At 46.5% G+C, this 23,257-nt stretch overlaps 2 protein-coding genes across 3 annotated transcripts; one reads left to right on the plus strand and one right to left on the minus strand.

Moving 5' to 3' along the window:
- The first annotated feature begins 844 nt into the window (after positions 1 to 844).
- Positions 845 to 12,299, plus strand: ano10b (anoctamin 10b). The gene is made up of 17 exons (XM_037452293.2): positions 845 to 1,059; positions 3,310 to 3,525; positions 3,636 to 3,709; positions 4,826 to 5,052; positions 5,508 to 5,681; positions 7,056 to 7,193; positions 7,673 to 7,789; positions 7,906 to 8,022; positions 8,639 to 8,968; positions 9,056 to 9,238; positions 9,397 to 9,452; positions 9,537 to 9,611; positions 10,059 to 10,223; positions 10,303 to 10,494; positions 10,585 to 10,722; positions 10,801 to 10,917; positions 10,996 to 12,299. Exons 4-17 carry the CDS (start codon positions 4,833 to 4,835, stop codon positions 11,008 to 11,010), a joined length of 2,037 nt encoding a protein of 678 aa, XP_037308190.2. The 5' UTR covers positions 845 to 1,059; positions 3,310 to 3,525; positions 3,636 to 3,709; positions 4,826 to 4,832; the 3' UTR covers positions 11,011 to 12,299.
- Positions 12,300 to 13,345: 1,046 nt separating this feature from the next.
- Positions 13,346 to 22,762, minus strand: snrkb (SNF related kinase b). Of its 2 annotated transcripts, XM_062563115.1 has the most exons (6): positions 22,453 to 22,762; positions 22,077 to 22,200; positions 21,248 to 21,650; positions 20,617 to 21,011; positions 16,721 to 16,862; positions 13,346 to 15,729 (listed from the first exon to the last, which is right to left on the minus strand). In XM_062563115.1, exons 3-6 carry the CDS (start codon positions 21,481 to 21,483, stop codon positions 14,694 to 14,696), a joined length of 1,809 nt encoding a protein of 602 aa, XP_062419099.1. In that variant the 5' UTR covers positions 21,484 to 21,650; positions 22,077 to 22,200; positions 22,453 to 22,762; the 3' UTR covers positions 13,346 to 14,693. The 2 variants fall into 2 exon arrangements, with proteins under 2 accessions (XP_062419099.1, XP_062419098.1); XM_062563114.1 differs by lacking the exon at positions 22,077 to 22,200 and having other exon boundaries at positions 22,453 to 22,761.
- Between the last annotated feature and the right edge of the window lie 495 nt (positions 22,763 to 23,257).

Genomic DNA, 23,257 nt, shown 5'->3' on the forward strand with positions numbered 1-23,257 from the left:
AAGTCATTTTCCTTAGACCACAGAATTTGACCAACATTATTTTTCATCTGGGACCTTTGACCTCTTGGGCCTAATTGTTTAATTATGGATGGAAGTGTGACAAATAAACCAGAATTAATGGACCATATGTCTCCATTCAAACCATAATATGTCATTTTTTACTGCTTAATAAACAACACAAGTTCCCTCTTCCTTGATTTAAGTATAAAAAGATAAATACAACAATGGTTGCAAATGAACCCTACAAATTGCATGCAATAAACAGCACTAAATACATCTGTAATAACCAATGACGTGCTGTCACTGGAGGCAGTGCCTCCCCTATATCGTCATGAAATGTAAAAAAAAAAGATTACATTTTTTTTACGATTTTCCACTGATCTGTAATAGAAGGGTAATTATTAGATTCCAATCAATCCAATGATTATTATGGGCAATATTGCTGAATTTGTGGATTTTCCTGTCCAAATACGGGGAGGCCTCCACTCGGATTGCGCAATCCCACATAAACCCGGTTGAGCGGCTCGTGTTTTTGCTCAATTTGATCATGTGTAATTATTGTGTCCATATGTCACCAATGTAATGTTTGTACAGTTGTATCACATGTCCTCACACCCCATAGTCTGGGTCCTGTATTTCACGTATTTTAGTCTTGTTAATCTGACACAACACCGCAGTGAATAGCAGTAAGGGGCAGCTGGACTGTGCGCCTCCCTTCTGGCTTTTCACTGCTGGATGCTGAGTCCGTACCACCGTCTCCCTGAAGGGGGCGTGTGTGAGCACACAGGCTCGTTCTGCTGTTGCTTTTCTTCACGTATTACGGACAGATGGCATAGTTAGCATGTGCTAGCTAAAACAATCAAGTAACGTTAGTGAACGTCAAGTGCACCGCATCAGTCCTTAAAGACTGAAAACATACAGTTTGAATCGGACCGACCAAAAACGAGCAATAATGTCTCATAAGACAAAGAGACGGAACTAAAAGAAGCTAAAGACGACTTTTACACCATAGAGATGTTTGTCCAGAAGGAGAATGGACTTAACATAATTTAAGTTGAGGTAAGAGCATGCAGTCACTGCTGTACACGACACAAATTAATAACCACCCCTATTTTAATAGTATTTAAAAAATATATATAAAAGATTTAGGCAATAATGTACGAGAGGCTATACTTTATCGTAAATAATGGGTTAATAAGGGTGTTGTTTGCCAACCTTATTGCTGGGTTGTCCGTGACATTATAAGTCAACAGCTGCCTTTCAGCACAACACAAGTTGTAGACACTGAACTTTGTGTATCGCATTTCAGCAGCCTACAGAAATTGGTTGATGATTAGCAAGGAGATTGACATACATTTTATTTTATATTTTGATCACCGCACTGAAACAAGTACATTATGGCTCAATTCAGTACACCCCGTGACTCACTCTCAACCAATCAGAACGCTTGATTTCATCTACCCGTATTATAAAAGAACTACACGATACCGGATATGAAACATAATCAGTAGTCAATGTGCAAGCAGCCAGTTGAATGGTGAATTTATGCTAATTTGTTGAATGTGTAAATGTGACTTTGAAAGAGTCAGTGCCTCTCCAGCCAGCAACCTCACTGCACGTCACTGGTAATAACAGATAAATAACATGAACACAGTTAAATAGAATTCAATCTATGGTTTAAACACACGTTTTCTGCCACCTACTGGTGGAGATGTGACCACGTTTACTCTGCGTCTCATTGAACTATTTCTATGTTTAATGAAGCAACACAATACTGGAAAATGAATATCAGAGCCAAGAGCAACGAGTGTGCATGTTGTCACAACTGATGCTAACACATCCCGTCGGACCAGGATTATTTATTTTCTCCTCATGTAACGTTGACTCTTACTGTGAAAATCTACCTACTTCCGGTTTAGCGGCTACACTTCGTATTTTCATTTTATAGGCAAAACCCCAAAAGGGATTAACAGAGTAAAAAGTGTCAGTCAGTCTCGTTTTGTGGTTCTAAACGAAAAACGAGAAAGACCACTTCAGTTTTCTCGTTTTTGACTTAAAGCGAAAATGGATAAAACGGCCGCACACTTCCTTTTTACTGCTTTTGATTCAAAACGCAAAACGAGAAACCAGTGTTTTCGTTTTAAGGTTTTTACGGTAAAAGGGACTATCAAAAGGCACACGGACCGTGATGTCACAGACGGCCAGGAGATGTCGCCGTCTCAGCACCGAGCGTCGTATTCCCGCCTATTGTCGAGTTTCTAAGAAGAGCAGTAGAAACGAGGAAAGCGTAACGTTATGCAGTGAGTCAGTGATGTCGATTTAAAAAATGATAAACTCTGGAAGAACAAAGGACAGCTTGGTTTGAAAAGTTATAACCAAAAGCATTTTATTAAAGAAAGAGGTCATTGTGCTTCTTCGATCCAGTAGTTCAATGACTACAACAAAGACGACTGTCTCTCGGTTCCACCCGCGACCTCGAACTAAAGGTTCATACAGGACAGGTATATAAAATACACAGATCAGGAAAAGGTGTGGATGTCAGTGTCCACGCCCTTGCGCACATGAGCCTCCTGGTACGTTCAAGGTGACTAGTTATTTAGAATCTTTTCACACGATTGCTGGTGCAATGAGGTATTACGCTGGATGGTGCGTTCAATGTAACTCAGATTTGGAAAGTTTCAGGGTCAAGGTATCAAGTATTGCATGCATACCCTTTTTGTTGATTACATTACATTGAATGCATCACTATTACTCTATTGATTAGTTTCAAAAGTAAAGCAGTACACTATTCTCATTTCTTTGTTGATTACATACTTTCAGCTGGACACTGGTGTACACTAAATATATTTTATTACTTGGTCTAATTTATGAGGCCGGTTTGTCTATAATATTCTAGTGACTGGAAGTCATTGTGTTATGGATAAACAAGATTATTTCAGTATCAATGTTTGGAGGCGTCCTCATTAAAACTATGATTTTTTATTGTGTTTAAGGTGTCTGCTGCCGTTATTTGGTGCGACCCCCCCCCCCCCCCCCCACCACATCAGACACTGACGGGAGGGATTGATTGAATCTATAAGCAATAACCAGGATACGAAATGCTGAGCACATAAGGCGATATTACCTATGTAAATGTGTTATTGTTGGTCACTAAAAAGCCGTCATCCTCCCCCTCTGGGACCCCCGATAGGATGTTAACCCCCCACTGTTGTGGTAAGGTTTAATGTGTGTAAAACTTCGGAATTTGGATTCTGTGAAGGTGTTTTACCCAACATGTTTATAAAGCAGCACAACGTTTCAAACCAACAGGGTGGTGCTGCAGAGGTGGGTGGAGCAGTAGGACCCAGAAGCAGCCGTAAAGCAGCTGCTGGCCGGAGGGAGGAGTCAGAATATAAAACAAACAGATCTCCACACCCTACAGTCTGTGGAAGTTCCTCCGCATTCCTGCCATACACACACACACACACACATATGTGTGTATATGTCCGACACAGAAAGCTGTGAGGAACCGCACACTGAGCCCGGGTAAGTGTGTGTGCAGAGAGTGACCGTGCGTAGTTCCAGTTTCTATTTAAGAGAACCGAACAGATGTGGCCTCCATGTTCATGTGTGTGTGTGTGTGTGTGTTCATACAGGAGTTTGGAGGAGGGGGTGTGAACTTGCTGTATGACCAGAGACCAGAAACCTCATCATCAACGCTCGGTGCCAGGTGCTGTATTTCCTGACCCAGACTTTCTCTTTCTCTGTCCAAACAGAAGACGATCCCCTCAGGAAGCACTCTGTCACTCCCAGTTGTGTCCTGCTGTGTCTCTGTAAAGTCTTCCTCTGTCCACCACGAGTCTGTGTACCCTACCTACCCGATAGCGATGCAGTCAACTCGGAAGAAGTTCTTTTGTCTGGTCTTGTTTTGCCGAAACAACCACAGTTACTTCCTGAGAAGCATGAGGTTCACATGTGGGGTATGCGCAGTCCTGGGAAAGGATTATTTAGCCTAACATGGCCCGCATAGCACTGTTACAATGTAATAGCTGCCCATGCAAATGGGCAAATAGAACAAGGAAATGATCACTTTTGAGATCTGACTGCAATTAAATATGTAAACGCCATATCAGGAAAATGGGTTTCAAAGGTTGGGAGCGTTTGGTGGCACACTAACCAACTTTAATCAGCTTATAAAAAGATGAATAAATGATGCAAAGACAGTGAACTGTCCTGACATATGCATGCTATCATGCTCATATTTGTAATGCTAACATGCTGGTATTATGAGGCACTCAATGCTTAGCATTGACTTCATCTTAAGTCAACATGTTAGCATTTTTGTAGGGTAAAAAGGAGTCACATGAGTTATTATTCTGTCTGAGCCAAATGTCTGTCCAGTGGCTTTTTGGAGACATCTTCAAGCACAAATGTACCTAACGATGACGTGGAAGATTTGTTGTGGATCAATAAATAAACCTCTGGAAACGGTGAATGTACAGGAATGACAATTCATCTGGTCTCTATCCGGATATTTCCAAGGTTAATAGAAAGTTTTAACCCATTGTTGACGATACGTGTAAAAATAAATCACCAGATTCGTTGGAATTCATCCTCTGGGCACCTAGAAGGTTTTATGACACACAAAAATGTCAACAATATATCACTAGGATTTAAAAATGGTAACTAGTGTTGATATTTGCCAGATTAATTTGACTGTGTCATCGAACTGGTTCTTCAAATATGATCTAGCCCCCTTGGGAGATGTTCAGAAAGGAAAGAGAGTGAGTAACCCTAGTGGCAGAGGAAGCGCGAGGTGAACCTGTTCTGTTCCCACCCCTGACAGCCCGAGCATGAGTAAGGCCGGCGGTGATGGCGACGGTGAAACAGCCGAGCAGCTGAAGGGCCGGACCGCCCCTGCCGCTGCCGGACCGGGCTGGACCAAAGTCAGCTGCCCCTGCTGCAAGTCAGAGCGGGTCGAGCCGCTGGTTCTGGTGAAGCTGGGGAAGAAGGTTCGCCCCGAGACGAAGAGGTGGCTCCTCAGGGTGATTGGAGCGCCGCAGGAGGAAGGAGGTGAGCCCTTCTCTCTTTCATAGTGGGGACTAGGCGATTACACAATTTACCCTTTCATTCTCAAAAATACATAAATATGTTCAGAAGGGCTTTTACAATTAGTTTGAACAGAACACATGAAAAATAAAGGATACCGGTTTTCTTACTCTATATTCAAAAGGTTTTCTTAGCAGATAAAACACCGCTTTACATTATTAATATACTACTTTTTCCTCATGAATGAAATTTGTCAAGTTGTATGTAAAACATGATGCTCCAGAACACTAAGACAGAACTCCTTAAATCCCATGCAGATCCTGCATGAGCTACTCAGCTGCTCATTGGCTGTATGCCAAAAGTTAGAAAAAACAACCAAAAACGTCCCTTTGAACGAATGTCACCAGTTTAACTCAAGATCCGTTCACAAGACTACTGTGTGTGAAAGACAGAATAAGGGTTTCCTGGTCTGGATTCAGGTGCTGCGTTACTCGCCCACCCGGGAGAGGACGCCACCGGTGACATCATCGTGCTCTCCGCCCCGCGGTGTACGTTACTCAAAGCCACGGAAGAGTTGGGTCTGTGCAAGACGTACCGCAACGGAGAGATGGAAGCCTTTTCCTACAACGACAGGGACAACTTCAAAGATTCAGGTACGGGAATCAAGCCCATAAACCCCAAACCAGAGGGGACGGGATCAGCAGCGCATGACCACACAAGGGTTACTGTCTCCATGGTTACTGTACTAGCTGATCAGATTCCAATCGGCAGTGTTGGGAAAGTTCACTTTCTACATGAACTAGTTCAAAGTTCAGTTCACAAATTTTAAAATGAACTAGTTCAGTTCATAGTTCAAACTTCAAAATATTTGAACTAAGTTCACAGTTCCAACTAGTTCAGTTCTTTTTTTGCTGCAAGCTATTATTTTTCAAAATTATTGCCACAGCCCAGAACAACAGGCAGCAATTATTTTATCAGTTTTAACACTGAAGCTATGCATCAGATTTAATCTTCATATCCAATTTTGAATCCTTATCCAACCAGGGTTTACATTAGCATTGAGGGGATTGTTGCTTTAATGTTGCTGTCCATTCACTCCACAGCCTTCACCCCTACAGTACATTCTCAAACACATGCTGCTTGAATGGTCTTTTTTAAATAAGGAATAAAAACACGACAGTTATCATTAAGGTGCAAAGGGGTTTGCAAAGAAAGGTCAGATTCCTCCCATCCTCACCGACCTCTTCAGAAACTTCATAAAACAAAACATTTAAATTATTATACGCCGCCTCTTTGCTACACGCAGCTGTCGCCTCCATGCATTTCTTTTTTTTTGCGACGCTGGTGGCTGGTGTTGCCAGATTGGGTGTTTTTTCCGCCACTTATTAAGGCGCGTTTACGGTGTGTTTTCTATAGAAATCTGGCGCCCCATTGAACGACGTTAACCTGAAAGAACGTGCCGTTCACAGACACCACATTGAGTTCACAGTGACGTTCATCGGGCATTAATACAGTACGTTCAGTTCACGTTCGCCCCAAATATGAACGAGTTCATGAACTACCGTTCAATGAACGCGTTCAGGCACAACACTGCCAATCGGAATGTCTGTGATGTCATACATCACAAAGCTCCTCCGTGTTGTGTTTTTCCAGCGCCTGATGCGTTCAAAGTTCTCACGTTCAAATTGCGTAGTTTTTAATTAGCTGAATTAGCTGTATTTCCCTCCTTTAAGGGTTAAGTGAAGCCTTACAGAAAACCTGGGTTAGTTTAAATCTAAACCCAATCAGCTCATGATTCAATATTGATGTGACTTTAAATCTCCAGCTAGACGTTATGACGTGTTGCTCCTGATAGGACAGCATCCACCTCGGTCTCAGGTCCGGACAGCAGCTGTTGTGTGGAGTGTATAACAAAAGCAGGAATTCATACGCCGTACAAAGCTATTATTATTTAGATCTATTTCTTTGTATTTCCTTCGCTGGCTACACTACACCTAAGTATCCGTGTCCATCCCCGCGTGTGACAGACAACATGGAGGCGTTCCTGACCTTGGCGGAGCGGCAGTACGTGGTGAAGTATGAGCTGGACGCTCTGCGGGCGCAGAAAGACCTGAGGGTCCCGGGCCTGCCCGACGGATACACACTGCATCACCGGGACAACATCTGTGAGTGAATCCTTTCCATGGGATGTGATCCACGTATACATTTCATCTATGGCTTTTATTTTCCCCATTTGTTGCTTCAATTAGTAATTTAAACAAAGTCCTTCAGGGCAAAGAGTCAAACACACACACACACACACCACTAATCATCTTCTCACAATGGAGACTCCCAACCCGTCTATCTCCTCATCACTGAGGATTTCGTGTTGTGGGGCACGTTGACAGCGACGTTGTAAACAGTCAGCCTGTATCCACATGCAGCTCTGTGCCTCGCTGACCTCAGCTCTTCTGCTCTCCTCACATTCCATCAGGGAACTGCTTCGCTGGGCGTAAGCCTCAGAGTGTGTGGCGAAGTGTGGGTGTGTTGGTGTGTGTGTCCCTCTCTCGCTCCCATGTCCCGCAGGGAGATCTCTGCGGGGCCCCTACGCCACGCTGGCGAGTGTTACTCTGTCTGCGGGTGTGAAAGTGACCGTTGTTTACAGGGCGGAAGCTCGGGTCGGCTGGCGTCATTGTGGACATGCTCCCTCTCCACAACCCGGACAAGCTGAAGGAGCTCGGCAAGGCCTGGTATTCTGGCAATCAGCTGGCCCAGCCTCTGGGTGCGTGTCAACACAACACGGACACGCAGCAGAGACGGATGTGAAATCTACATATTGAAATGCATGAGTCTCTCATGCGGCACTGACATCAGACACCGGTGTGCTGCTCTGTGCAGATTCAGTCAATGGCTACTTTGGAAACTCCGTGGCCTTCTACTTCAGCTTCCTGGATTTCTACACCTGGTCTCTGCTCCCGCCAGCGGTTCTGGGCCTGTGCATCACGTACTTCTTAGGTAGGCGTGAAGAATTCTCTTCTGCTTTAGTTAATGTACAGAGTGAATTTTACCACTATAATTAAGAAGTATACAGTTATTTTCGAGTTTCTAACTAAGCAGAGATCTAAAGTTATCTTAAAAGGCCAGTTGGTTTCAGAACATGTTACAAAGTGAAACAGTTTTTTAAGCTATTGAGACATTTCTCCATCAAATGCTTTACTTTGAAAGATGAGGGATACAAACGAATGGAAACCATAATAAAGATCTGCCCAAGTGGGGCTGTGATATTCATAAAAAAATGAGAAGCTTATCAAAGTTAATCTTATCAACAGGACGGTTATCACTTTAAAAAAATTGATCCCATCCCATTATCTCCAAAATTAAAGATTAGATTTAAACTTAAAAAAAGACATACTGTAAATCCTTAACAACTCTCTTATCACGAGATAACACCCTGAGATCATTAACTCTAATGATCTCCAGCTGATGGGGTGGTGGGGAGGGGGGGGGGGGGGGGGGGGGGGGACAAAATACAGAAAGACCCAGCATTCAGGGAGTGTTATTGATAGAATAAAAAGGTACATAGATCGGTCCTAGCAGAAGTAAGAGAGTCAGGTGAAATGTTCTCTCACAGGTGACGCCCAGAAGGAGGCCGAGGAGTCCGTCTCGGGCTCAGAGGTCACCAGCGACGACTCTGGCTCTGTCGGCGGTCACATGATCCAGGCAATCTTCAACATGCTGTGGTCCACGGTGGTCATGGAGCTGTGGAAGCGGCGGAGCTCCTCCCTCTCCTACCGCTGGGGGACCATGAGCCTCGCTGAGCGATTCGCCGAGCCCCGCCCCGGCTTCCACGGCGACCTCGGGGTCAACCCCGTCACAGGCCGCGTGGAGCCACTCTTTCCCGGATGGCAGAGGGACCTGCGCATGGCACTGGTGTCCGTCCCAGTGGTGGGACTCTTTCTAGGTACAACTTCACATGACTAGAAAGTACGCGCTCCTACATCCCTGTTGTCCCCTGACTCCGCCGCGTCTCCCCCCTCTCTGTCTGCAGGCCTGGTGGTTCTGGGTATGCTGTGCTTCTACTGGGGGGAGGCCCAGGTGCAACAGCTACACAGAGACTGGGACTCCCTGCTGTCTCAGGCTCTGCTGTACGTGCCCTCGGTGCTCCACATCGTCTACACAAACATGCTGGGAACGGTTTATAAGACCGCAGCACTGTCTCTGACTGAATACGGTGAGGGGAGAGGATCCAATGCATGAATGCAGTAACACTGATATGGCTTATATACTGAAGAGGATTGGCGTTGAAAAATGGAGGGGTGGGGGGGAGACAGCGAGAGAAAAGAGAAAGTAAAAATATTCATTGAAGTCGTTTCCTGTACCCTCCCCCAGAGAACCACAGGGAGGAGTCGGCCTTTGAGAACCATCTGACAACCAAAGTCTTAGTGGTAAGTTCTTCCTCTCCTCGGAACCCCCCCCCCCAAACCAACAGCCTCGTTCACCCGGCTCTTGTCTCTCCCTTTCTACGCCAGTTCACTTTCTTCAACTGCTTTGCGGTGCTCTTCCACATTGCCTTCTTCAAGCAGGACGTGCCTTTACTCCGCAAGGTAAAACGCAATCGAATCTAATCAGAATCCTAACCTTGAAATCACTGTCCAACATGATGTTATCAGAGAAGAGCTGAAACAATCGTTTTAGATAATTCACCCCTGAATAAATTGAACTGCTTCGGACCAGTATGAGAAGGTTCTCTCTAGTCTAACTGGACCTCGCTGTATTTTTTTTGAGTACCGCTGACATAAACGTTTATTGGTATTTAAATCAATAAATAGACAAATTCAGTTTTTCCAGACAATACAATAATGACAACATAGTGCAGCAATAAGATAAAAATAAAATAATGCAACTTCATTACAAGCTCTCACTTCATTCATTCCGCCTGACATCTGACATCATGTCAGCCATACTCCTGTTGTGAGGGGACGTTAATGAAATAATGAAAAAAAGCTTCCTGTGTGACGTCCACCTCCCATGTTCTCTCTGTCTGTCTGAAGCGCTTGGCGTCTTTGCTGGTAGTGACCCAGCTGTTGAACCAGGTGACGGAGGTGGTCATACCCTACTTGGTGGACCGGTTCATCAGCGCCCCCCACAGGACAGAGAGCAAAGATGACCCCCAGGAGGACAAATTTAGGAACCAAAGCAACCTGCCTGTTTTCCCTGTGAGTGTGCTGCATGCAGAATGTAAAGACAAATAAAACCCCCGCAGCGTCTGACACGGCTTCTTGTCCTCCGTCACAGGGCTTGTTTGCAGAGTACATCGAGCTCCTGGTGCAGTTTGGGTATTTGAGTCTTTTCTCCTGCGTGTTTCCCCTAACGGCCGTGCTGCTGCTCCTCAACAACATAACAGAGATCCGAACGGACGCCTACAAGCTCTGCAAGCTCTTCCAGAAGCCGTTCTCCCCCCCCGCGGCCAACATGCACGTGTGGCAGGTCAGCAGTGAACACAACGCACCATTAGGGACGAGACGCGCCACACTCTGCCCGTAGGGACCGGATCTCCTCACTGTCCCCGTGTTTCAGATCGCCTTCGAGGTCCTGAGCTTCGTCTCCGTGGTGTCCAACTGCTGGCTGCTGCTGCTGTCGCCGTGGTTGCAGAAGCTGTGTCGCGAGGGCGGGTGGAGCAGCACAAATGTCCTGCTGGTGGCCGTTTTGGTGGAGGTAAGAGGGGAGTGGGGAGACAGTCACATGAGGAATTATTGCAGCATGACTCTTTTGACCTCCGGCTCGGTTTTGCAGCACTTGCTGATCTTGGTGAAGGTGGTGATATCGGTGCTGATACCCGACGAACCGGAATGGGTCCGAAAGAAGATGGAGCACATTGAGTTCACATCCATGCAGGCTTTGAGAGAGCAGGTTAACCCTCCACCCTACATTGCAGTGTGTTGGCGTTCCACTTGGTCACCGTGACAACCATCCTTCCTTCTCTTCCAGAAACTGCATTGCTGAGGACCTCGAGGTGTTTCTTACGTTGCCACACTTCAACTGTGAGATAGTAGCAACCTCGGTGTTGTGTGGACCCACACAGGAGAAGAGTCTAAGATCTATGAGTTTAGCGTTTAGCACCGTTAATCCATTGGTGTGGAAGGTTGGGCATAGAAACGTTATCGTAAATGATCCCCAACGCTCAGCGCGTCCGCTCAGCTCTGCGTGGGTTTTCAACTTGGCTGTTTATGTCGACTCTCACTGCTCCGGGTTACTAAGGGATTATTTTATCTAATCCTATTTGATCTTTTTTTAATTTAGCAGCCATAAGGCAACATATTTCCACAAAGAGCAGGTGGAGACCAAAAACAGAGCTAAAAGGAGAGTGAATATTGGATATTATATGGACAGAAACACATTTATAGTTAGCTGTGCTGTCCCCAGGTCTCCAAAAAAACAACTATTGCAGCTTAAACCCCATAAAAATAACAAAGAATTGTTGACAGTTACAAAAGTCCAGTCCTTGGGGGGTAGGGAGTTTTACAGGAGAGTATTTTACACATTTAGCAATTTACTTTTATTAGTTTAACTGGTTTACAATCTGTTGTCGTCCTCGACTCACTCTCATGTTTGAATTCATGTCGAGGTCCCTCGTAAGAAAGAAAAAAGTTTAAAGATTTCCCCTGAGGTTGAGTAGTGAGAAGACAATGTGGCCTCGTACCCTCCGTTGATGGTACTGCCCTCTTCTGTGTGATGTGGAGCTACCAAAGAACCGCCATGTGCCTTTCTATTTGAAATGTGTATATTTTGATGAGTCTTTACTCGCCTGCCAATCTGTGGCGAGCCTCTAATAATCACTGCTTGACTTCACCTGCTGCAACAACTGCTTGGACCACTGCTGGCTACATTTGGATTAATATTCTCAATGTGCCCATGAATCCACCTGAGGGACTATTTTCTTACATACTTGCTTGACTGGGGTGTACTGTTTTTTTCCTGATAAGTTATTGATTTTAAGAGTTAGTTTTCTCTACAGCCACCAGGAGGTGCTGTACACTTTCTATGTAAACCCCCATTCAGCTTTTCACAGCATGTGACTGCAGGGGGGGGGGGGGGCTGAGACTTCCTCATGCTGCAGTAAGTGTACACTCCTGACACTTATCATAAACCAAAGCTTGTGTGCGGTGTGTTCTTTTTTCTGAAGGGTTGTTAGGATTAAAACTATTAGACAATCTGGTCACGTGATCAGGGGTTCAGGTCAGAGATGATGTTTGCTGGTTTTCCTTCAATAAACTCACAGAATGAAACAGTGTTTTTTTTTTGTTGCAACTATCAGGTTTCTACCTTTGGAATTAGCACATACAGTTATGTGTATTTGTACATCATAACAGTTTGATCCAGATTAAAGCGGCTGTAGACTTTAAACCGAGCGATTAAGCCTTAAGAGGCTACAGACAAACAAAACGCATGGTCCGTGGTGGTTGGACCTGGGTGCATAGCCTCTACTTCAATCCATGACATCCCCCCCATCCCGTGGGAGGGTTTCCCTGGCACACCTTGTGAAGTGTCGGTTCCGTGGCCCAGCTAAAGGGGCAGTTCGCTTTTCAGCCAGCATGATTTATTCTAATCCACATTTTTTTTTTTTAAACCTTTGTGTTTTCCACCATTTGCTGAGGCCTTAGAGCCAGGACATAACAGTAGCTAAAGCTATTCACCGTAGAAATGCAAAATAAACAAAAGAACCCAGTGGTGAAATTGAGCAGAATGATGCAAGGCGACTTAGCGAAAGCCACGAGCATCCACGCTCCTGAAATATACCAGGAGAGAGAAACAGACCAGGTAGAGGCCGTGGAGGGACTTCGGACGAGCAGGATCGCAAAAATAGCTGATAATAAATCAACTTCTTTACAATACGTGTACGATTGTATAGTTTATGAAACGCAGGTAGTTAGACGATGAAGGTGTTTGCAGTTAATCGGCCTGCTCAGTCGTGGGCCACCCTCACATTAATACCACTACCACGGGAGTCAGACGGGGCCTGATGGTTTGGTTCTCTGTAGCTCACGTTACCATAGTTACTAAAAAGCGTTGTCTGGTCAAGGAAGGTGGTGAGTTTGTCCAGTCCGGGCTACCGTAATAACACGAGAGCGCGACAGGGCCGAGAAGGGCGTGAAGGGGACGCAGATATGAAGGACTCGCTCTAAGCAAGGCCTTTTATGGACGACAAGGCACACAAAAAACACATAGCAGACACACACTACACAATGTAATGTAGAGGAATGTCTGGTGTGTGTGTGTGTGTGTGTGTGTGCAGCATCACTAGCCATGCTCTATAACATCAGCACACTGCACACATTCATTCTGTTGATTTGATCAATTTTTAATAAATAAATACAGAAAAATAAGTTCACAGCTCCATGGAGACGTGGTAGTAGTTACAATGCCGGTCAGTAGACGCACTGAGAGGGGGGAAGGGGGGGGGGGGGGTGCAATCACACAGCAACAAATAATGGGGTATTTATCCCTTCTCTGCACAGATTTCATGTTTTACGTGAGATCCACTGCTTGTATAGCCGGGGATCACAGGTCGCAGGGTAATAATCCGACTAGTTGTACCCGTGAGGCTGCAGCGTCTGATTGGAGCACGCTCTTCCGTCTAGAGGAGGAATGTTTCACTTATTGTACAGCTTTGGCCTTCCTTAAACTTGTTTCACTCATTGTCTCAGCTTCAAAAGAGGAGAACATATACAGTGAGAGAAAATAGAGACTCACCCAGAGAGGCATTATATGGTATGACAAAACCACACAGAGGGACTCCTCAGCAACACAGTAAGGAATTACATCAGCTCTAAATGACGCCACACATCTAAAGCTCGATAAAGCGACCTGCTGCAGTAGACGTACTGTGTGAGGTTCACCAGTGAGTGGATTACCTCAAAGTACTTACAGGTACACAGCCAAGACACATGGAGGTATAGTGTGATAAATAACAGTAACAACATGCACAGAGTCAATGTCTCATTAGAGAATTCCTATCTATTTAAAAAAAAAAAAAAAAAAACATCATATCTGCACATCTAAAATAAATCTATTGTGATCCAATACGACGATTCAGTGTGAATAAAAAGAACAGGTTGAAATACACTGGAAGACCTGCATCCCGATTAATGATCCCGTCCACAGTTAAATACAGTATGTTAGGACACGTCATTACATCAAATAGACTTTAGGCTTAATACAGAAAAATCATATCATCCTCATTCTTAGGCATATATTACACAGCATCATATTTCACATCATACTGTATGATAACAGTCTCCACCTTTCTACAATAGCTTATATTAAGAGCTTTTGAACCATGACAAGCAGGTTGTGCAAGGGAAGAGAAAACGAGTGCTCCTCTGTAGCATGAGCTGGTTCAAAGTTTGTTCTAATTCACATATCATATAATATGAAATCATGGATCCACTGAGCGTTTCACCATTCTGACATTTAGAGGCGTTTTTCACGGTCAGAACCAAAGCTTTGTGGTCATGCATGTACAGAAACCCATTGACTCATTTGAGGCACCTTTCAAAAAAAAAAAAAAAAAAAGACTATAGCTTATTCAATAAAAACGTTCATTTCCATCTCTCGTTGTTACCCTTCTTCATTCTCCCTCTCGTGATGTCCGAGCGTTCGTAGGCATGAAACCCCGCTCTTCTCCCTCAGAGCACGTGGCAGCAGTTGTACTGGGCCAGCGGGAGGATCTTGGGCTTGTTGTGCGTCGGCATGTTGAAGGCTAGGGCCTTCTCGCACAGCGGAAACTGAAAGAGCCGCTCGCGCAGCTTAATGCTGTGCCTCTTCCCCTGCTCGGGCCACGCACTGTGGGCTTGAGATCGGTCCGTCGGGGGGGTGTCGCCCTCCCCCGCCCTCCCCTCTCGCTCTCCCTCTCGTCCCGCTTTTTGCGCCTGCTCCTGGTTCAGTGCGAGTCTGGGGGAGGGCGCGGAGGACTCTGGGAGGAGAGGCGGAGGCTTGGTGTTATTGTTAGGTTCCATCTCCTCTTCCTCCGGGCTCGGGGGGCCCGCTGGCCCCCGACAGCACGGCACCCTCAAACCAGCCAGCGGCGATGGAGACACTTGGGCCGTCTGACTTGCAGAGTTGTCTCCATGACTCAGTGGCTGGTCTGAAATCACGGAGCCATCGTCTTCCTCCTGCATTTCTTCCTGCCCCTCCTCTGCCTCCTCGAGAACCCCTACGATGCTTCCCAACTCTTCTTCTGGGTCCTTCTCCCTGTCAAGCGTCTCCTCAGCTGCTTTTTCTGGCTCTGCTACGAACGAAGATGCCAAGCATTCAGTCCCTTTTGCCCAAACACCCTGCATCTCCACTTGTTCCTCTTCCTCCTCCTTCTTCTCCTCCTCCTCTTCTTCCTCCTCCTCCTCCTCTTCGCAGATCTGCTGTAGGGTAGGTAGGTTCCTGGTGACCGGGGGCTCATCAGCCGGAGGCGGACGCACGGTCAAGGTGAGGCTGGGCTGCCAGGGGCCGGGGAAAGCCTGCTGAGGCGGGGGCCTCACGGCGAGCAGGTCCCCACACTCAGGTGCTCCCAAGCGGGGTGAGCTGGGAGAGAGGGCCCCCGAGAGCCAGTAGGGCGGGGCCTCGGGGCTGAGCAGGGCGTCGTCAAGACCCTGCAGCCAGTCGTGGGCCTCAATCTCCTTGAGGGAGGCGCGGCAAGACGGGTCCTTCTGGAGCATCCGGGAGATCAGGCTGACCGGGGGAGAGATGGAGGGGATGATTGTTAATGCAAAGAACATACGCATACATGCTTCATTTTATCACAACAACACATTCATACCGATAACTATCGGCACGCATCCTTACATCTTACTGAAGTGGCTTGAAACCCAAACAAGTTTGGCTCCTTTTTGTGAAACCCAACGCACCATCATGTGACCTGCGGCCCGGAGCTGGTTCCCATAGGCCACAATGCGTTTTGCGCTTTGTGCAGGGTGTTTGTGTGTGTAGCCTTCTAAAGAATAGGACTCGGGGTATAAAGCTGCTCGTTCTCCTGAGAGGAAGATCTGCGTGCAGCTGTTGTTCAACCTGTGCAGCCTGTACTGCTTAATGGTTCAAAGGAAGAACAAAAGGAACAATGCATCTCACAACACTTTCCCACGCCCATTTTTTGGAGTATCTATAACGCCATGAAGGGGGCTGTGTGTGTTTGTGGTCATGAAGCAACCACTGCGTTAGCTTTGCTGCTGCTTGCAGTACACTTAGATTTGGATTAGAAATGGAAAAAGGAGTTAATGGGTTTTGAATGTAAATTTGGATTCAGTGAACTTGGACTTGGTAAAGGTTTTTAAGGGGTTTTATGCCACAGTTGCAGCAGCAGAGATCCAACTGCACGGATGTGTAGGCCGTAGTCAAAGAGGAGGGAAAGCCCTGGAGAGTAGAACACGGTGGGATGTTCTCTACTAAATATACAGATGGATAACACTCATTGTTTCAGGTCAAATAAAGGCTTCACGTTTCAGCTACAACTTTATTTGCGGCTGGTCAGAGAGGCTTCTGGGATAACTAGGACACCATCATTATCCACTGAAACGCACGCTAACGATTTCACAGTCAGCAGCTTTTTGACACGGGCCGACCCCCCCCCCATCTATTCCACGGCACAAAAATGTCCCCATTTCGAATTGAAGATGAAACAGGCAAGGATATCACGATCTGTGTATCTGCCAGGACCCGTCCCTACCCTCTGCAGCCGTGGGAGACGTGCTCGGGGACGCGGTATCGGCAGTCCAGGATCATGACCAGAGTCTCGCTGTCGTTGGTTTCCTGGAAGGGAGGGGCTCCGCACACCAACATGTACAGGATCACCCCGAGAGACCAGATATCTGGAACACACACACGGTACAGAATCATGTCGGATCTTTAAAAGAAAATAAGAGTATTTTATTTAATAAGAGAGATTTCTTTAAAAAAAATAAAAAAATCAGCACAATATGAAAAACAGATAGCGTCTAACACATACACGCCAAAAACGATTACATTTCTCTTTCCTCCGCCACATCTTTGGCGTAGAGGTCAGAGGTCGGGTTGAGCAACGGGCCGGCTAAGTGCTATGTGACATTTAAATGAGGTTGTTTCTTAATGAAGTGGGAAAGGGGAGTGTGTGAGTGACAGCTGCAGGACCAATTTCATGTGGCTTGGCCTCTGACACACACACACACACACACACACACACACACACACACACACACACACACACACACACACACACACACACACACACACACACACACACACACACACACACACACACACACACACACACACACACACACACACACACACACACACACACACACAGTGCTGACAGTGTGGGTTTTTTCTATCTCCTCCCTTTCCTTCCTCCTCTGCCTGCCGGCCCCTCCCTTCCTCCCCCTCATGCAGATGCAGTAAGAGGAAACAGCCGACTCGCAGCAGTCAGAACCGGGAGAGAACACTGCGGCGACCCGTTCAAGGAAACGCACATAAACACACGCAGGGGGAAGGGGAGCCGAGGGCCGAGGGCCTCAGCAAACAGAGGGCCCGTTGTGACGATGTGCTATTCTGAGAATCATCTTGCTTTCTTTTTTTATTTTCCTTCTATCCTCTCCGTTCCTCCCAGCGGGCTGGAAATAGAAACACTGCAGCGCTGTAACTGTAGAAATAAAGCCAGGTTGCAAAATAAACGCCACCTCTGCTAATATCACATTTGTTTCCAGAGTCACTCAAAAGGACCAGTTATTGTTAACTTTCTATTTTACTAGATCAGGAGAAGAGAACCAGAACAGAACCTTGCAGGAACCAAACTGAGATGGTGAACATCGGCCTTCGTTGATGAATGCATGCTGAGCAGCTTGTGTGATCATTTCTATTCATAAAAACATGTCAAGTGTTATAATAATAATTGCAGTGCACAAATCTCGACTCTCATACCAGACAGCAGTGAGAATACTGAACAACACTTGGCAGCAACTTGAAAGAGTTGCTCTGTAAATGAACCATTTAAATATCCAAAGCAGAGCCACAACAGCCAGATAAGGATTGAAAAAGACAATGAAATGACACTTTATCTTTAACGCTGTGCTTCATTCAGAGCCGTATCTATCCGCCGATTCTCACACGTACGCCTAACGCTTGTGATAAACATTCAGCCATTGTCCCACATTGTACCCATGGTGGTCCAAACAATGGCCCTCAGTCCTCGCTGTGCGCTCCCGTGCAGAGTGTGGTTATGCAACGCCGAGGAGAAGCCACTTAGTGCTGCGTGTGGACTTTTCTCTGCTGGACTCAACACTGGGGCCGTGCCGGCTCACTGCTCGGCCTCAAGGATGAATCAAAACAACCTTAAACTCAACAACACACCTGCCATGAAGCTCCAAACGGCTGTAGATCTTGTGATGTTTGGATCGTCTCATTCAATAAGAATCCGTGTCCTGTGCATATCCAACCACTCACACACATGTATACACACATAAGGGATTTGCCTCCTGAGGATGACAGCTCTCATTCTTCAGAAAAGATTATCTTCTAACAGAAATGATGATCTGATTAAGCTGTAAAGATAATAGGAGCATTTCTTGTGCGTGCAGAAGGGTTCACCCCTGAGTGATAGTGACTCAGGTGGAAATCCCACTCTGATCCGTCTGACACTGGATTATTTCTTGAGGTGGATGACATTCATGAATAATGTAGGACATGTGATATATTCTGAGTGAAGTTACCCCTCGTGGTCGTGTGCCTCCACCAACGTGGTGAGTACAAGGGGACGCTTGGAAAGTCTCGATGCTGAACGAGACTCTTCGCGGTCGTTCAACACGTGGCACTTTAAAGACATATTGGACTATGCATCACACTTCATCACAGTCACCATCTGCCATTTGCTGTTTTTTCCACTTCCTGCTCGGCTCAATCATCAGCGTTGCTCAGAGCCCAGAGTCATCGCCAGCAGCATCTGATATATTATGCAAGACTTAATGTTTGTTGACACAACTGCCCCCCCCCCCCCCCCCCTCTCCTAGAAAAAGGAGGGCACAGTGTTCTTCTCGGGGCTCCTGAGTGAATATTATCAAGTCAACAAAAACCCTTCATGAGACATGTGAATAGCAGTGTGTAGCTGACACCAAGAGGGATGCAATATCAGCCAAATGCAGAACTTCCCCTTTCTCAGAACACAAACTGGACCCCTCCCTGGTTATCTGGCATTTTCTGTGACTTTATTGCAGTCCTAACTCCCCATACGGTGTCATAGTGGGATTGGTTTTATGTGTGTTCAAGCTTTGGTGGTTTCCAACCCTGCTGGCCCAGTTCCATCCAAATCCAAGTGATTAACAACAAAAACAAGAAAAAGGAAAACATTACTTAAGATACATACAACCTCAAAAACACACCTCCGTGAGCACAGCTACGGGCTGATGTTATGTAAATGTGGACAGTGTTTATCTTTGCTATGGGGAAGCGCACTTGACACACACACACACACAAACACATGCAGCTCAGGATCATGAGCGACCTACACATGTATTCATTGAAGCATGTGTGTGTGTGTGTGTGTGTGTGTCTGTGTGGGTGATTGAAGTGTGCTATTCTATCGAAGTGATGCGCAGGTAGAAGCTTAATTCAAATCTTGAAGAACACATACACAAAAAATTGTATTTACTTTGGCTTTTAAAAAAAAAAGGAAGTCACGTGAAAAAGTTAACTAAGGCAACAAATTCACAAGTTACAGATGTGTGTGAGAAGTGTTTCTATGTGACGGCTCCATTTTCTGTTCTTCATAAGCAGAAAACAATACAGGATAATGCGGGGAAACATTTAAGTGCCTTCACACAACAGAAGCTGCAGATCCTTCCCACAGATCAGCTCCTATGTGCGGTCGGGACACACTTGTATTCAGTATGGACGCTTTTTTAGTCACCACAATAAATATCGCCTCCCAAACCCTGCCCAAATGTATCCCAGTCCGGTCCAGCGGATTTAACAACCAAGCTCCCTGAACGAGTGTTCTCCTTCTGTTGCTATAATGTCAAATCCTACAATGTCACAAGTATGGGTCAGCGGTGGATAAACAGTGATAGTCCATCACATCCACACACACACACACAAAGGCTTGCTATGCAGTGTGATACACCAAAGGTGAGCTGAAGTGTTTGGTTCCACTACACAACGTGCCCCGTTGGCTCAGGACTGGCTAGCTAGCTCAGACTGACCCAGATACACACACACACACACACACACACACTAATCCTTTACGGACATTGCATGCGCGCACGCACACACACACACACGCACACACACAATGAAAATGTTTATACAAGCACATAAATATTAAAGGGTACACAGAGCTGTAACATAACAGTAAAATACAAGAAAATAGAGCTGAGGTGGACAATGGCCACACAAACGTCCCCTAGAGGCGACGTGTTTGCTTCTGTAGGACAAAAGTAGCCACGTTAAGAGGATCTGTTCATCATCCTCCCACCATTCAGATTTCTCTTTTGACCCCTTGTGGGGTTCCTGACCTTCGCGTTGGGACCCATTCATCGAGACACCATTTCAGCTCAAAACCAATTCAAATAAACCAAATATAAATGTGTTCCTCACCCACAGCTGGAGCATCATACTCTTCCCCCAGCAGGATCTCTGGGGCCGAGTACGCCAGCGACCCACAGCTCGTGGCCAACATTGTCCCGGGTTGGAATAAGTTGCTGAACCCAAAGTCAGTCAGCTTCACCGCCCCCTGCTGAGGAAAGAACACCACGTTCTCGGGCTTCAGGTCGCGGTGCACCACGTGGAGCTGGTGGCAGTACGCCACAGCGCGCACAATCTGGGCGAAGTGGCGCTTGGCGGTGCCTTCGGCCACGCCTCCCTCGTGGCGCAGGATGTAGTCGTAGAGGTCGCCCCCCTCGGCCAGCTCCATCACCAGGTAGAGGGTGGTGGGCGTGTCGATGACCTCGTACAGGCGGACCACGTTGGGATGCTGCACCAGCCTCATGCACCTAGAAAGAATTATTAATTATGCCGGGATAATTGTCAAGGAAGGAACATTAGCTTTTAATAGCGCCATGAGCCCTCTAAGCAGGTTTAATCTTTATTTGTGCCATGTTTGGAGATTCTGATGGATCACACAACGTTTTCCATCAGTACGCTTGTAATCCAATAAAATCAAACCAAAAAGTAGCTGCACAGGGTGTTCTGAACCTTTTTCTAAACCTCTTCTTTCGGGATCATTTACCTCACTTCCTGCAAGAGGTGACTTGCGGCCATCACATCGAGTTTTGTCTTGTCAATCATCTTGACAGCAACCAGCTGCCTGGTGTTGACATGGCGAGCCAGCTTGACCACGGCAAAGTGGCCCCTCCCCAGCGTCCGACCAAGATGGTACAGTCCGCTGAGGTCCGACCGACCGGGGATGCTCCTGGAGTCGGGGTGCCCATCCTGAGCGGACGGTCTCTCTCCAGCTGTGTCCATGTTTGAACAACAAGGAGGGGGGGGGGGGGGGGGGGTCGCGGGGTTGGGGTGTGGAAGAGCTTCAGGAGTGGGGGGGAAAAAGAAAACGGGAAGTGGAAAGCAGTTGTGTCAAGGCAGAGGGAGGAGGGGTTGTTGGGCAGCAAAGTTCCTCAGTGATGTGGAGTTGCCTGGCAGGACAAAGAAAAGACAACAAAATGATAATATTGATGAATTTGGCCCCGAAAGGAAAACGGGTTGAGATTCCTCATCCCTGCAGGCGCTGGAACGGATTGATATTTCACATCTTCTGATCAAGACAGAGGAGACAGAATATGTTTTCAAATCAAGTAGTGAAGAACAAATATGATTTGTATTGTCTGATGTTGAAGAGCTGCTTATGTCTCAATCTCAACAGCCACCCTGCACAAATGGCGGGCCAAATCAATACTGTAACAGGAAACCATAATGTGTGTGTGTGTGTGTGTGTGTGTCTCTCATTAGTTTGACTAAGAGGGTCAAAAGATGGCATTAGACGTGATGATGTCATCCCCCACCCCAACAAGTTTAGCTGTCATCACTAAAATGAGCACCATCAACTCATCACTGCTATTTACCTTTATCTTCTTCATCCACCGTCCGCATCTCATCATCACAAACTTATTCTTTGGTGAATACGTGATGGAGACGCGTGCACGCGCGCACACACGCGCAAGCCTCCCCGGCTCCGTGTAGTCTGATCTGTGCGACATTATCGGACACAACACACGTCGTAATTTAACGTTACATGGGAGACGAGCTGCTACCCGAAGACATGTACTCGCCGCCCCCCTCCGGCGGCAGCTCAACACCTCCAAAACAAACGCCCCCCTCCCCCCCCCCCCCAATAACCTCGCTGGACATCGGAAAAGCGGCGGAAGAACCCGACGCCGCTGCTGTGGCTGGCCGGTACGAGGCGGCTCCCGGACCCCAGAAAACCTCTGTCCAACTTACCATTGTCGAGCCGATATACTGCAGCTACGAAGTGTCCGGCCGCGCCGCCCCCCTCGGTCACTGCGCCGCCTCGCCACTCTGAACTCGGCCGCAGGAACGGACAGCGCCGCCTCTTTCATAACACTCCGTGTTCGCGGCCCATGCGCGCACATACTTATGTCATGACGCTGAGCAACTCTCCGGCAGAGGGAGAGAAGTCAGAGAGATACAGCGGGACCGGAGCGTGCCGACCTGCGCACGCAGCTTTCCTTCTGACGTCAGTACATTCCTGCTCGCTCCCGCGGCGGAGCAGGGGAAGCAAGCAGCGGCCGCGAGCCTCTTGTGCAGGGAAGAGAGCAACACGACGGAATGAATGCTCAGAATGTCCAAGAAATTACATAACTGGCTAATCAGTGTTTTTCTTATCTCAAAATAGCTTCGGGGCTGTGGCACAATGAGCTGTGCCATAATATACACGATAACATACATTCTAAGATACTTTTATTCTAATGAATGTATTCATGTTGCTTGAAGACTCAGCGGGCTACAGTCGAAATAAGGACATGAACAAAAAAGTTGTTTCCATTTATACCACCTTTTGTTGTCACGGTGTTATAAGGGAAATTTACGTATAATTATTGATCCATCTCAATTGGAAATTTCTCAAAAGACAAGGTGAATTAAATAGTAGATTTACTACTGTCCTGATGTAATGTTGTCTATCAAACATAATACGTTTTTTGTGTATTAACCTATTACCCTGTCCATTTATTGTATGTTTATCTGCAGCATCACCTCCAACTGACAATCACATTCTTAAACTTGC

Source organism: Pungitius pungitius, chromosome 6 (genome assembly GCF_949316345.1).
Source record: "Pungitius pungitius chromosome 6, fPunPun2.1, whole genome shotgun sequence".
Lineage (NCBI taxonomy): Eukaryota > Metazoa > Chordata > Actinopteri > Perciformes > Gasterosteidae > Pungitius > Pungitius pungitius.

What these genes read in the sequence shown, in the direction of transcription:
- ano10b (XM_037452293.2), top strand. Translation starts at nt 4,833, where the DNA reads ATGAGTAAGGCCGGCGGTGATGGCGACGGTGAAACAGCCGAGCAGCTG. An exon ending in GTGCATCACGTACTTCTTAG is followed by an intron (nt 8,023 to 8,638) that starts GTAGGCGTGAAG and finishes GTTCTCTCACAG; the next exon opens with GTGACGCCCAGAAGGAGGCC. An exon ending in TGGTGGCCGTTTTGGTGGAG is followed by an intron (nt 10,723 to 10,800) that starts GTAAGAGGGGAG and finishes TCGGTTTTGCAG; the next exon opens with CACTTGCTGATCTTGGTGAA.
- snrkb (XM_062563115.1), bottom strand. Translation starts at nt 21,483, where the DNA reads ATGGACACAGCTGGAGAGAGACCGTCCGCTCAGGATGGGCACCCCGAC. An exon ending in CACCTCTTGCAGGAAGTGAG is followed by an intron (nt 21,012 to 21,247) that starts GTAAATGATCCC and finishes AATTCTTTCTAG; the next exon opens with GTGCATGAGGCTGGTGCAGC. An exon ending in GTCTCCCACGGCTGCAGAGG is followed by an intron (nt 15,730 to 16,720) that starts GTAGGGACGGGT and finishes TCCCCCGGTCAG; the next exon opens with CCTGATCTCCCGGATGCTCC.